Raw genomic sequence first — 15583 nt, 5'->3', positions numbered from 1 at the left:
CCAAGGTCTGAGTCTGGGTCTATCACTTCCATGTCTCAGGAGAGTGCATTCCAGAGGTGGGCACCCAGCAGAAAACATATCATTCAATGGAGACTTCTCTGACTAGCTAGATTCCCACCTTCCACTCACCACCAGCAATAATATGAAATATGATGTCTGAAAGGATGATTTAAAAGAAAGTCCCAGGGCTGGAGAGATTGCTCAGTGGTTAAGAGCACTGGCTGTTCCTCCAGAGGACCTGGGTTTGATTCCCAGCACCCACAGGCAGGCTCATAACCATCTGTAACCAGCTCCAGGGGATTTGGCTTTCCTGGGCACCAGGGATACACAAGGTGCACAGACACACAGCAGGCAAAAGAGTCATACACACAGAACAATTTTTATAAGTATGAAAAGGAAAGTCACTATGGTGGCTGTCAGTGCCCAGAAGAGACTTGTTTCCACACCATCACCATCACCACCATCATCATCACCACCATCATCACCTTTTACACTATATCCACTCCTTGCAGTTGGGTATGACTGAATGGCGCCTCATGACCCTCCAACCCTCACCAGTAACTGGTCAAGGTTTGGGTCAATCCTGGCTGCTGCCTAGGGGTCTCAGACAAAACCAAGAAACCCAGCTGAATCTGAACATCAGAGAAGCAAAGGATGCTTTTTAGTATAAGTGTGTCCAAACATGCCCTGGGACATACGACACCCAACTTCCTGTGTTTCATGGGATTTTCTGAGTGTTTTACAAATACATGGGGACATAAACACATGCCACTAGACTGACAATCTGAGTTCGAAGAATGAACTGTGCCTTATGGTTTTCAATTTCAAAATTATACATCTTAAAATTAAGATGTTTTATGGGTTGCCATTGATTAGATACAAAACAATCTGTATTAAATTGAAAAACAGAAAAGTGAAAAGACAGACAATGTGGCAAAGTAGAAAGCAGAGGGCTGGGAACAAGGAGGTCCAGGTGTCTGACCCTGCTCACTGAACCTGACCTTCAACAGACTGCTGTGGAGGAGAGGATTCCCACAATGTGAAGGGAAACTAGAGACCTTTAAATGAAGTGTATTTTCCAGTTTCCTATCTTACACCAAAATAAAGAACAGACACTTCAAGAGTGGGACTAGGCAGGAAGGATTTGTTTTAGCTCACAATCACAGGTCACATCTATCACCATGGGAAAGTCATGGCGGCAGGAGCTGGAGATAGCTGGTCACATCACACTCAGTCAAGAGCAAGGAGAAACAACTGCTCATATGCTCCTGCTTGCTTGTGCTCAGCCTAGGGAATGGTGCCACCCACAGTAGGCTGGGTCTTCCCCTACTGGGGACACAGGCAAACCCAACGCAGACAACCCCTCACTAGGACTCTCTTCCAAAGTGATTCTATGCTGTTTCAAATTGACAATTAAAACTAACCACCACACTAGGTGACCCAGGGAAGATCTCATTTCTACAGATCCAGGTTTCTTAGTTTGCAACATGAGATTTGGACAATATCATTATGAAGGTCTTGGCAGCCTCCAGATTCTATTATGTCTGACAATTTTGGAAAAGTCACTTGAGGAGAGATGCCTTTTACCTCTGCAATCATCCTGTTGGTATCCCCCAAGAAGAGCAAGTTCAAAGCTTCCTCCTCGGTTGTTGCCTGATGAAGAGACAGGTTTTTCAGGTGAATGTTCTGATCAGGATCCTCCAATGTTGTCACTTTCCTGGGGGGGAAAGGAAGTGAGAGAACAAGGTGCTGCAGAGAAGAATTGGAAATGTTGCAGCAATCACGTTTCACAACCATCTAGTACGAACAAAACACAGGAGACACCAGACACCTCTGAATTAGCACTCAAAACTGACCCCCCCCCCCACAGTGCTTTCAAATAGCCCTGAGCTGGAAAAAAGATATCAACCACCCGATGGAGAGTTGTCCATCACTACAATCTCCAGGTCACTAAATTATCTTAAAACACATGTTTTATTGAGTTAAATAGAAAGCTGTTAACTTTCTACCTCTGTATCAAGAAATGAAGTGATATCATTTCTTTGGGGGGGAGGGGGTCATATTCCAGATCTTCTCATTTGGTCTTATCATCGCCAATGTACCTGACATCCTAAAGCACAGTCAGCTTGCACAGAGTGAAAACCAGGGTAGCCATCATCCCTCTTGGAGGGATTCTCTTGGATTTTTCTCATCAAGGCATGAAAACCATTGTAAAAACGTTTATAATAAAGATGAGCTTGTCCACTAAATCCATTTCTAGGTCCTCGTCTCTTTCCTTCTATGACATCTTCCACCAGAGGTTTAGTGGAATCATATTTCTTACTGCAGCTACCTTAGGGTGTCCCAGAGCCAGCCTGTTCCCTTCCAGCCCTGCTCCCAGAGACAGCAGTTAACATTCTCTCTGGGTCCTTTCCGGGCTTCTTTCAGCAAACAAGGTTTAGAAAACTTCCAACTCTGCTCCAAAGACCTGCAGATTGGATTCTTTGAGTGGCTAGGAGTTCCCTTCCAAGAGAATGCATCATTTGCAGGGTCTGCCAAAGGCCATCTCTGTGTGAGTTTCACTTGCTCCAAACTTTATAATTCGTGGTATTGAGGAAAGGCTGGTACCATCTGGGACACTTCCTCTTTAAAGAAAAAGCAAGTGGACATGCCATTTCCTCACCATAAAGCCTTACTTACTGGGGACAAGGTTGATAAACATACCCCACATAGGGCTGAGCAGTAAAAGTTTTTGTTCTTGGCACTTTGGCCAATTATACATCTATGCACCAACTGCTAGCCACTGCAAAAAGATGGGTACCCATAGACCCGAGAGAATGCCCACGTTTATGGGTATCAACATGAATGTTCAAAAGGCAATTTCACAGCATGGCCATTTAGCAAATTAACAACATAGTACCAGGCAGGAATTTCCCTCCTGAGGAACAGGCCTCAAGTCCAATCAGAAAGTAGTTAGGTAGCCGTAACTGTCATGCCACTATCGCATCAGTGGGCACATCTGGTCTAGTAGGCTGGCATTGTGTCATGGGGGGTCCAGCCCTGAGTAAGGCCACTGAAGACTTTTCTACTCCAAGGGCCTGCAGAGCACCTTTAGACATTATGGAGACTAGTCAGCAGGGAGGAAGTTTCCTAGTCAGTTGGAGGATGGTTTCTCTACGTCCTGCAGGCAAAGTGTGTGATGTCATCAGCAATAGGGTCTTCACATCCAAGAGGGCATACACAGCACTAATGAGACTTAGTGGGTTATAAAAAAAGAAGACATGAAGTTTGGAGGGTGACACATTGAGGAAAAACTGAAGGAGTTGTAGGGAGGAAATCCAGGATGTAGTTTACATTCTATAGATGTATGAAATTCTCAAGAATAAAGAAAAGTTATTTTTTAAATAAAATATATGAATGAGGAAAAAACTTATTTAGGATAAGGTTACCTTTTAAATGAAGATTTTTAAAATACTATAATTAAATTTTTTTTCTATTTTGCAAGGAAATTTCTGGCCTTTTTGTATGTAATTTGTGGGCACTTAAAATACTAGCAGTAAAAAATGTAACTTGCCCAGCACATCTGCCGGCAGTGTGTCCCTGGAGGTGGACTCCAGTCCTGCAGACAACTCGACTCCTTTCCATCCCCTCCAACACCCACAAGATGGAAAAACTCCCTTCCTTTAGAGAAAACAAGTGCAATTTTTTTATTTTTTAAATATGACTTATAAGTGAGCTTATTAAAAATGCTTGGAAGGTCTGAAGGCTCTTATAATTGACACAGATGAGGGGTATTATAATTGACATAGATGAGGGGTGTTATAATTGACATAGATGAGAGGTGTTATGATTGACATAGATGAGGGGTGTTATAATTGACATAGATGAGGGGTGTTATAATTGACATAGATAAGGGGTGTTATGATTGACATAGATGAGAGGTGTTATGATTGACATAGATGAGGGATGTTATGATTGACATAGATTAGGGGTGTTATAATTGACAGAGATGAGGGGTGTTATGATTGACATAGATGAGGGGTGTTATGATTGACACAGATGAGGGGTGTTATGATTGACATAGATGAGGGGTGTTATGATTGACATAGATGAGGGGTGTAGATGAGGGGTGTTATGATTGACATAGATGAGGGGTGTTATGATTGACATAGATGAGGGGTGTTATGATTGACATAGATGAGGAGTGTTATGATTGACATAGATGAGGGGTATTATGATTGACATAGATGAGGGGTGTTATAATTGACATAGATGAGGGGTGTTATAATTGACATAGATGAGGAGTGTTATAATTGACATAGATGAGGGGTGTTATAATTGACATAGATGAGGGGTATTATAATTGACATAGATGAGGGATGTTATGATTGACATAGATGAGGGGTGTTATAATTGACATAGATGAGGAGTGTTATAATTGACATAGATGAGGGGTGTTATAATTGACATAGATGAGGAGTGTTATAATTGACATAGATGAGGGGTGTTATAATTGACATAGATGAGGGGTATTATAATTGACATAGATGAGGGATGTTATGATTGACATAGATGAGGGGTGTTATAATTGACATAGATGAGTTATGTTCTATTTTGAGCAGACTCCTTTATGCCTTAGATTTTGCCTCTGACCAGCTCAATATACTTTGGCTAAGTTTAACCTCTAGGGACACAGAATACAAGATTCTCTCTAAATTCCAGATTTTACCAGGAAGATGAGAGACATTAAGTAGTATTTGAAGATGAAGTCAGAAAATAAGTGATGAGATGGTATAATATTTAAAGTGCAAAGTGAGAGGATTCAAGCAGTTAGCATGAGTAAAAAAATTCTCCATCTCTAAGGTGCTTGCCTATAATGAAAGAAGGGTGAACATGGAGATCGGAAACTCCTTCCCTCAAAGAACCAAGAAGGGGGGTGTCAGAGAAAGGGAGGCAATAAAAACTCACCTTAACTCTAGCCATAACCAGATCCTAACCCTTACTCTTACCACAGTCTTAACAATAGCCCTGAATAACCACAGCATTAATCCTAATCCTAGCCCTAAACTGAACCCTAAATCTGGCCCTAGCCCTAACTCTATTGCTCACTGGAGCCCTGATGGGAATCCTAACTCTAGACCTAAACCTCCTGTCCATAACCATGAGGAGCAGGGGTCATACCCATTGAACATCACCTTCTCCCCAGGGCATCTGCCCTGTCTCATTTAATCCAGCAGTTCTCACAGGGGTTTCTGATTTGAATAGTCCTGGCACTATCTGTATATCAGATTTCTCAAAGTTCTAGGTAACTGGTGTATGGACCAGTGTTGAAAACTCTGGACCCCGGTCCCTTAAAGGTGGGCACAGACCGAGGCTGATTTGGGGGCCCTTGTCTTTACTTCCCCAGCCAGTTCCATCTCGGCTCCAAGGGGGAAAGTTATTGATCTCTGACCGTGGCTGAGCACAGAGACAAGCCACACCCATGCACGGGCAAAGCAACTGAAGTGTTGAAGAGTCCAACCATCTGAGGCAGGCAAGCACGGGACAATCTGCCATGGGATCCTCATTTATTTTTAGGCTATGCACATCCCCTTTTTATAATAATGCACTTGGAGCCTAGTTCCTTCACCTGCACACACACCTCTGTGCACACACACCTCTGTGCACACAAACCTCTGTGCACACAAACCTCTCCCCAGACAGTACACCTAGCAACCTCGGAATCCCGACAGCTCACCTGGAATCCAGCTACATGTCCTCCCATCTGAACAGCAGTATAAGCTTCCCCTCCCCTGGATATTAACAGATTTAGAGAGTGTATCCAAGTGTATCTGGGTATGAAGGACAAACGGGCTGATCTTGCCTGACTGATTTGGGGTGTGGGTAAAACAAAAGGCAAAAAAATGCTTCTTCTAGTCACCTTTTGGGGAGAATCCTCACTTACCATCTTATTCCTATACACAGTAGAGCGTGCATATGATTAAAAACCTGGTGGTGGTGGCACACACCTTTAATCGAGAGGCAGAGGCAGGCGGATATCTGTGAGTTCGAGGCCAGCCTGGTCTATAGCGCAAGATCCAGGACAGGCACCAAAAACTACATGGAGAAACCCTGTCTTGAAAAACCCAAACAAACAAACAAACAAAAAACTGGATGCATTCTAGAAAAGTACTGCACAATAAGGAAAATGATTATATAACTAATCTGTCAATCAAAATAGAGACCCACCTTCATTATACTCCTAGACATCCTCTTTCTTCTCTTGAACCTCAGAAAGGGAAGCCCCAAGCAGGAATTGGGGCCCTTGAGTGTCCTCACTCATGTGGCCCACTATCAGTCTTGACAGTGTCCCTCTACAACCTGCCTTACTGCTTTGTTAAGAACAAAGTCCTCTTGCTTCTAAAGCAAATCCGAGTGAGCCCTAATTTTCAATTCTTCGGATAAAAGGTCAAGAACCTGAAATGCCCAGACCCTGATCATCAGTAATACATTCTTCCATAGGACATTTTGACTGGTCATGTAGCCAGTAGGTAACGCCCCACCACTCCCTCCCTCCCTCCCTTCCTCTCTCCCTCCCTCCCTCCCTCCCTCCCTCTCTCCCTCCCTCCCTCCCTCCCTCCCTCCAATTAGGGTCTCTTTTGCCATTTCTCCACTGAATTTCTCCTGGCTTCTGCTCCATCCCATGGACAAGAGGCTCACAGTCTCCCTGGAGCTCTCACCACCAGCCTGTCAGCCCCAGGCCCTCTCAGGCTCTAGAAGCCCTGCCCTGGCTCCTGCCCTGGCTCCTGCCCTGGCTCCTCCCTCTTGCCCAGGATGCTCACCCAGGAAGGAAATGAGAATGTTCTCAACTCTCCTACTGCTGGTGTTATTGTAAAGGGGAGATTTGGGGAAATAAAGATCAGTGGTAAACGTTTCTCACCAAGATGCTTCCTTCCCCAGCGCTCTCTCTCTCTCTCTCTCTCTCTCTCTCTCTCTCTCTCTCTCTCTCTCTCTTTCTCTCCCGCCCCTTCTCACACCACAGCCATTATTTCCTCAGACTTCCGCTCATTCCTTGGTTCTGACTACGATTTTTACAGGCTTACAAGAGGACTGTATTAGTGTTTCTTAAATAAACATTCTACTTCCAGGATGGAAACCCACCAGACTATTTATTTGATTGCTTTGAGTGGGCCTGTGAATAGTTTCCCTACAAAATGTTTCTAAAATGTTTAGATTTCAAGCAAAAGTCACTGATCATTCTGAGTTGGACACCTAAATGGAAAAGTTCTGCTAAGTGTACCCAGCCTGCTTAATGATGGGGAAGCAACAAGCTTTGTGTTTTCTCTATAAACAGAATCTTCCATTTGGCTACTCAGTAGGAATTTGTAGGCTCACTGTAACTTACTGGAAGGCCTGTGAAGAACAATAGCCAAGTTCTGGTTTTCAATAATGGAAGCCATCAATGAAAGAGCTGTCCCTGCTCCACACCCTCCCCACCTCCACAGCATTCCAGCACCATCCACACACTTGATAGGAATTTCCCAGGAGTTAGTGCCGTGAATATAGACCCCCGTTTTCATGTTATAGACAAGGGCTACCACGTGATTTCTTCTTTTTAATGCCGGCTTGTGTATGTTCCGTTCAGTCATGCAGGCTGTGCACTGCACAATGGCACTGTGGCCAAGGGGTGCACTACCATCCTGATTTTACATATTTTCTTAGGACAAGAGTCTATGTGAGAGCTGTGCAGTGTCATTTAGCTAAGATTTCAATACTGGATGCTACTGACTCTTTTTGTTGTTTTTTAAAGATGTATTTTATGTGATGTGCTTGTGCCCACAGAGGCCACAAGGGGGCATCGGATCCCCTAGAGACATTTGTGAGCCACCCAACATGGGTGCCTGGATCTGGATTCTGGTCCTCTGATGGTAAGCATTCAGCCACTGAACTGTCTCTCCAGCCTGTGATTCTTTTACAGTAATAGTCATGAAAAGCATCACCATCTTAAATGGTACGCTTTCTATTTAGGAATACTAAAATTAACTAAAGCAAGGTGACCATTTCTGCACAGCTAAGACCAACAGCTGTCCTGTTTTGCCTCGGGAGACACATTTAAACTCTAACGATGTTCCCATTATAGCATGTGACATGAGGTGCTTTCAAAAACAATTTCTATTTTCATTTTAAATTGCTTAAATATAGAAATAGACTGAAGACATACATGTATATTTGTGCATATCTATATATAAACATATGGATAATTTAAAAAAACAAACCTTTTATTTTAAGATAATTGTAGATTCATATCAGCTGCTAGGAATAATTAAAAAAAAACAGCCTACAAAATCTGGAGCCTAAATTTTTTCCTATGAGAACATCTTTTCTTTTAAAGACTTCAATTTTGATTTGTATGTGTGTCTGGGTGTTTGTATGCCACGTGTGTGCAGGCACCTGCAGAGGCCAGAAGAGGGCACTGGATTCACTGGAACTGGAGTTTCAGGTGGTTGTGAGCTGACATGTCTGCAAGAGCAGTCAGCCCATGCTCTTAATCACTGAGCTGTCCCTGCCAGTCACTCCACTGAGAATGTCTATGAAACCATTAACACGTCACATGTAGGACAATGGTGTTGAGAGCGCCCATCACGCTGTGCTCATGTGTGAATATGAATATTCACCCTCTGCAGCTTTGTACTGCCTGAGAACCTTGGTGTACACCCAACAGGACAGTCTTCAACCACACCAGCCATCGTGCTGTTCTTACACAAACATCTCACCCTCCATCTGACAACTCCTGTTTTCTACTGGCCTGTTCTGTTTCTATCATTCTGACACCCAAAGAATGCTGCAGAGATGGAATTAGGCAGCATAAGTGAGGTTTCCTGGGGAACCTCATCCCAGCTGCTGGGATGTTTCTTTTCTTTCTGTTGCTGATGGATGTTTTCTGCCCTATCACACCAGGGGTCCCTCTCTGTGCTGTGAATTCTCTGGGTCCCCCGTGAACACATCAGGTAATTATATAGACTAGTTCCACACTCAGGATTCCTCTGCTGATTTCCCTCAAGCTCTGACAAACATGATCCTGTTACTATCGACAATTGTGCCTTTACCAGAATGTCGGCTAGATGGACACGCAGGCTTTCTTAGTGACTTTCGTGCTGGCAATACACCTTTAAGCTTCTTCTGTGGCTTAAGTAGTTTCCTTTGTGTCAACACTGTATGGATGTACCATCATTTATGCCTCACCCTGTTGAGGAACATCATGGTTACACTCAGCTTGGGGCAAGTAGGAATGAGGCTGCTCTTCCTGCTCGTGAACAGGTTTTTGTGTGAATCTAAGTTTTCCGCTCATTTGGGTAAATATCTGGGCACACAACTGCTATGTTGTGTGATGGGTGTTTGGTTTGATAAGATGCTTCCAGTTGGTCTCACAGATGTGACCACACCATTCTGCATTACCACCAGCGGTGAGAACGTTCACTGTTCTACAGCCTCGCCAACCTTTGGTATTGCCAGACTCCGGGATGTTAGCCATTCTCACAGGTACACAGTGGCCCCTCACTGTTGTCTTCTTTAATTACAGATGGTGCTGAGCTCATTTGCATCTGCTAACTTCTCATCTGTGCATTTAGCCGTCAGAGACATGGCTGGGGAGGTCTTTGTCCAAGTTGAAGGCATCCATTGCTTTATCCTTCCTGACGTTTATTGCATAGTCTGCATATAAATCCATTTTACAGCTTATCGTTTTATGTGTATTTGTGTTTTGCCTGCACATATGTACGTGTAACACATGCGTGCAGCACCCGTGGAGACCAGAAGATGCCAGATTCCCGTGAGTTACTGATGGTTGTGAGCAGACACGTGGGAGCTGGGAATTGAACTCAGGTCCTCTGGAAGAGCAGCCAGTGCTCTCAGCACTGAGCATCTCCCCAGCTCTGGGTACAAACTCTGTGTTTGCGGTCATCTCTCTGAGCACATGCTGCATTTACCCATTCTTTTAAAAGAGGCTTTCACAGAACAACAAAAAATTATTTTAATGAAGTTCAACTTATCAGTATATACTTCCTGCCACATACACTCCACCTCAGACTTATTTAAGTAAACACACACAGTGTTGGATGGCAGACCCAAAGTCTCATCTGCAAAACTCTTCATCTTTACCTGCTCAAGTATGTGATGGAAATCTTTTGAATGGACTCCTTAATTCTCACAGCCCATTGTGTAAAAACCTGTGAACCGCCCCCCCCCCCCACCACCACCACTCCAGCATGAAAGTGTGAATGTCTGGGTGTTAACTGTTGCTCTATTGACAATTAATTGTTCTGAAACACCAGGTGAATGAAACCTCTGAGTTTTATGTCCCAGGTCAACAATGAAGAAACCAACCTTTGGTGGTTCACCTTTCAATTCTAACCCAATCAAACCTGAGGTTTGAGGTGTAAACAATCTGGATCCCTTATCTCATAGTCTTCCTCCACCTCTTCAAACATCTCAGCTTTCTCTCTCCTCTGTATATCAGAGACAAGCCCTTCATTCCTAGAGTATAGCTTAATGTCTGCAAACTGTTGGGTACTGATGAGCCTAATTGAAAACAATTTTTTAACCTCCCTGTGAGTTACTGGTCAAGGAGTGAGTGCCAGAGGATCCCAAACAATGCAGGTTAATGCCATCACTCTTGGTTGCCCAGCAGAACTTGATAGTAAGATTCCATTGCTGAAGGCATTACATACTCTAGCCGGAGGACTTGGAAATCAAGCTGATACTTCTCTGGAAGATCTCCCTGCTGGCTAGCTTTCATAGTTCTGGAAGGTGCTATGCAGGCTGCTGTGGGAGAAAGGTCATCAACAGTCGTATCCAGCTGTGAACCTTGTTAGCCACAATAATGACTGGTCTGGCAAGATAACCTCATGAGTGTAATAGTGGCATGAATATTATGGGTGTAACCAGCTGCTTTCTAATTGGATTTGAGGCCCACTGTAAACCTGGCCAAAAACCCAGGGCTGGGGAGTTCACAGGCCCTACAGGTGAACCTATTACCATTATGAACATGGTATCAAACAGCCTTCTAAATATATTGAGAACAATTTTTTGTTTGTTTGTTTATCAAGACAAGGTTTTTCTGTGTAGCCCTGGCTGTCCTGGATCTCGCTGTGTAGACCAGGCTGGCCTCCAACTCACATAGATCCACCTGGCTCTGCCTCCCAGTGCTGGGATTAAAGGCATACGCCACCAGGCCCAGCTACTGAACACAATCTAAACAAGATTTAATCTGCAGCTATGTAGATCAGTCTGGAGACTATAAAACAAAAAGTTGATCAGAACAAAAAAGGAGCCTTAAACCAGAAACCTGACACTCAAGCCCTTTCTTAGACTGGTACCAGTGGCTTCTGGGATTTCCTTCAGATGATATTATGTTGTAGTGCATCTGGGCTGCTGGGGTGGGAAATAAACGGAGCAGAGTGTAAGCAACAGAGATGGTTATCAGAGTCAGAGAGGCTCCACGTCCCACACCAAGGAGTCAGCTCGGCCCTCTTCTGGATTATAAGCTACCAACTTCTCTTGGAGTCCTCAGCACTACAGACTGCACAAGCCAGCACCCATGTCCTCTTGTATAAGGACAACAACAGTGTTGGGCAGGGCTGCACAGTAATGACCTGCACACATCAGACTCCTAAGGCCATCACCCACTATCCACAGCACAGCCTTTCCACCATGTGCGCTGTCTCAGGTTGCTATTCCTATCCCACTAAGAAGCTTTACAATTTTAAAAGTAAATTTCATTCTCCTAAGTTTGCAACGCTTTTTCTTCCGGAGTCTGTGATCTCTCTCCACTGTTATACCAATATTTAGAACACAAATAATTGTTCTGTCTCCTGACTCCATCTTGGGAATTTTGTAAACATAAAAAGGTGATATGTGAAATACCTCAATCAATACTAATGAAAGAATATACTGATTATGAATTAGCTTATTATTTATTTCCATTTTTTACTAATTTAATAACTTGCTTATTGAATATGAAACTTGCACATTCAATAGTCAATTGTTATCTTATTCATAGAGAATTTATAATTATTTCTACTTATTTTAGAGTATTTTATAATAATAATAATAAGGAAGATTTATATTTGGGAGATGGAGAGATGGCTAAGCAATTAAGAGCACAATTAAAACATTGCAGAGGACCTGAGTTTAGTTCCCAGTACCCATTCTAGGCAGCTCACAACACACACACACACACACACACACACACACACACACACACACACACACACACACTTAAAAATAAAATGAATCTTTAAGACACTTTTTTCTTGGCTGTAGGCAACTTCCAATACATAAAAGCACCTGGAAACGAGCACATGAATGATTACCAATTACTACATCTAACCCAGGCAGCTTTCAAACAAACATCAGCACTGTGATCCTGGCAGGGGAATGTCCTCTGTCAACAGACCTGGATGCTGCACTTCATTAAAAATGACTAATGCTGACCTGATCAAAGGGTTATAAATGTTGGTGCTAATGACAGCAGAGACCCATTTGGGGAACACTCCCGGTTTTCCTTTTTCTCTCAGATTCTCTTACTGCTGCATAAACTGAATACTGTTTTTGGAAGAAGGGAATATTTAAAGGAGTGTGTGGCTTTGTATGAAGGGTAAAGTGCTGCCCCCGATCTTGAAATGTCCACTGAGACAGAGATTTCCCCTTGAAATGAGTTTCAAGCAATCTTAGTTCCCATCACTCCTGCTCATTACAGAAAGATGCTGCTATCCAGTATTTGCTAATTATGATCGAGACCAGAAACCCAGCAAATTTCAAAGGGAACAATAGAAACAAACATCTGAAAACCATTTCCTGTGGGTTCTGTTACCCGGCTACTCACGGCAGATCTTCCAGTTTGGAGGCTTCGTGTCTCGGATCCAGCAGGTCGTAGCCACATTCATTGTAGATTTCCAAGTAAGAAATGTGTGTCGTGTAGACCTTGCTGCTGTCCTGCGTGGAGAAGAAAAAGGCCGTATGTAACGGCTAGAGAGAGATGCGCCATTTGTCTCCAGGCTTTTCTCACAGAACCCTCCGCTGTCCTCCCATGTTATATGGTTTACATTTGCAGTTTGTGACACTTTTGAATTGCTGTGGCCATCTGTGTGAAGTGGGTTATTATTTTTTTTGTAATACCTAATATCCATGATTATAAGTAACTTCAGTCTGTTAGTTTTTATTGGTTCCACATTATACATAAAATGTCAATATACACTTGCAGTGAGCCAAGTTGCTTGTAGAACTGAATAATATGTTGTTTTTTTACTTTCCAGGTCCCCCCAAAAAGGTTACTAAAAACAAATAAACAAACAAACTTACATCCTGTGAACAGTCTGTTCATAAAAGAGCAGAGGTTATTATTTTGGTTCAAAGACCAGGAGCCAATGTTTCCATTCTTGATCATAATTAATTTTCCTTTACTTTCCTACTACTCAGGATTTTATATTCTTTTAAAAAATATTAGCCGGGCGGTGGTGGTGCACGCCTTTAAATCCCAGCACTTGGGAGGCAGAGGCCGGCGGATCTCTGTGAGTTCGAGGCCAGCCTGAGCTACCAAGTGAGTTCCAGGAAAGGGGCAAAGCTACACAGAGAAACCCTGTCTTGAAAAACCAAAAAAAAAAAAAAAAAAATTTAATTATTTACTCTCTCTCTCTCTCTCTCTCTCTCTCTCTCTCTCTCTCTCTCTCTCTCTGTGTGTGTGTGTGTGTGTGTGTGTGTGTGTGTGTGTGTGTGTGTGTGTGTGTGTGTGTGTATGTATGTGCACATGAGTGCAGGTATCCACAAAGGCCAGAAGTGGGCATCAGATTCCCTTCAGCTGGAGTTACAGGCAGTTGTGAACCACCCAATGTGGGTGCTGGGAACAAAACTCTACCCTCTGCTAGAGCAGTCATGCTAACATGGTTTCCTACTGATATTAAGTTAAGAAATACTCCTGACCTTGAAAAACTGACATAAGAGAAGAATGTCTACATTTCAAGTCCTTCCAAAAATACCTGGGCACCAGTGAACCACTGTGGTTGACACTGTTGTTACTGCTGTTGATAAGTGTTTTCAAGTATTATGTCTAGAAGCCTCCAAATGGAGAATTATGTATGATGGGTTTCCAGAGAAAGGTAACCGGGGAAGGAAAACCCTCCCTGAATATGGATGGCACTTTCCCATGGGCTGGAGTCCTGAACTGAGTAAGTGGGGAAAAGAGAGGGAGGGCTGAGTGCTAAGTGCATTCATCACTCTGCTTTCTGACTGTGGACACAATGTGACCAGTCGGGTCATGTTCCCACCACCACGCCCTCCCCACACGGTGTACTCATATCTTCCAACACTAAGGCAAAAATACACCCTACTTTAAGCTGCTTTTGTTGGATATTTTGTTACAGCTCTGGTCAAAGTAGCTAAAATAATACAAGAATATGAAAGAAATGGACACGAGAAGAGAGCAGTGGACTTGAGCCATCATCTGTAATGGGGATGTTCTCTTCTTTAGAATTAGGATAAGAAGTCAGGGAAATGGCCAGCCCACTGCCCGGGATAAGGACAATGCCTTGGCTCCTCCAGCTTCTACTTCTCCTGCAGTTTTTCTGGCTTACACACTCCCATCTCACTGAGTGATGTGGCGAGCTACCTTTCTTGGTCCTTTTCAGCATCTGGGTTGCCAGACTGTAATGTAACACATGTGTTTCTTGCAGACAGACATTTCTTTTGCCCCAAACAAATCTGAGCCTCACAATGCTCCAATGTAAGGAGAAGCGAGTCCTGAAACAAATGGAATCCTCCCAAGTCCAATGGAAATAAGTCCTCACTCCCAGGCCTTTCAAAACACAGGGTGCTCTGGGGTCTTAGTTAGTCTTGAAGAAGGACTTGGCTTCAGTCTCATGCTGAGCTCTCTGATCCAGGGCAATCAGCAGGGGCCTCTGGCTCCAGTCTGCCTTCTAGTCTCCAGTGTGGACACACTTCATGGAGCACTCCAGTGTGGACACACTTCATGGAGCACTTGTTTCAGTACATTCCACTGTGATTATAGCGAATGTGTGTGGCCCACAGCAGAAACTGGTCCATTTCAGTTTCCCTGGCTGTCAGTTGGTTTGGTGGGCTTTCTCCAAGTCCGGGAAATTACTTGAGATGATTCAGAACTAAACAAGGTTTACATGACATCAATGACAAAGGGGTCTCCCAACAACTGACAGATGGTCAGTGCCCTGGAGACTTTTAGACTTCTTTGGTAAGCACAGAGATTTAGAAGAGACAAAGCATACTTCCCATTAGGAGAGGATTTGTTTATTCTATTCAGCCTAACCAGGGAAATTGGCTTCATTGGTTCTGAGAGCTTCAAAAGGTTTTCTGAAACTGGCCAGGTACCATTAGGCTACATGGACATATATGAATATCAATGAGTATGGAAACAATCATTAAGTATTTGCATATACAAATATTAATGATATGGTAATAATGATCATGAACCAGGCATACCCAGTGTGCCAAGAACTTTAAAGATTTGTTTTTATTATTCTTAATTACGTGTCTGTCTCTGTGGGTATGAATGTAGTATCTGCAGAGCCTGAAAGAGGACATTGGATCCCCTGCAGCT

The 15583-nt window shown here is 43.4% G+C and overlaps 1 protein-coding gene across 7 annotated transcripts in view; it reads right to left on the bottom strand.

The window, feature by feature from the left end:
• Nucleotides 1–15583, bottom strand: part of Kif6 (kinesin family member 6) — a 315011-nt gene that overhangs the window by 237723 nt on the left and 61705 nt on the right. For all 7 annotated transcript variants that reach the window (XM_052745603.1, XM_052745598.1, XM_052745599.1 and 4 more), the window contains 2 exons: nucleotides 12842–12951; nucleotides 1588–1717 (listed from right to left, as the gene is read on the bottom strand). In XM_052745603.1, the coding sequence (XP_052601563.1) occupies nucleotides 1588–1717; nucleotides 12842–12951 (240 nt within the window). The remainder of the gene's footprint in view (nucleotides 1–1587; nucleotides 1718–12841; nucleotides 12952–15583) is intronic.

Source organism: Peromyscus californicus, unplaced genomic scaffold (assembly GCF_007827085.1).
Source record: "Peromyscus californicus insignis strain IS unplaced genomic scaffold, ASM782708v3 Scaffold_19__1_contigs__length_69161282, whole genome shotgun sequence".
Taxonomy (NCBI): Eukaryota; Metazoa; Chordata; class Mammalia; order Rodentia; family Cricetidae; genus Peromyscus; species Peromyscus californicus.
The sequence above is the reverse complement of the archived record's forward strand: the minus strand, read 5'-3'. Positions and strand labels throughout refer to the sequence as shown.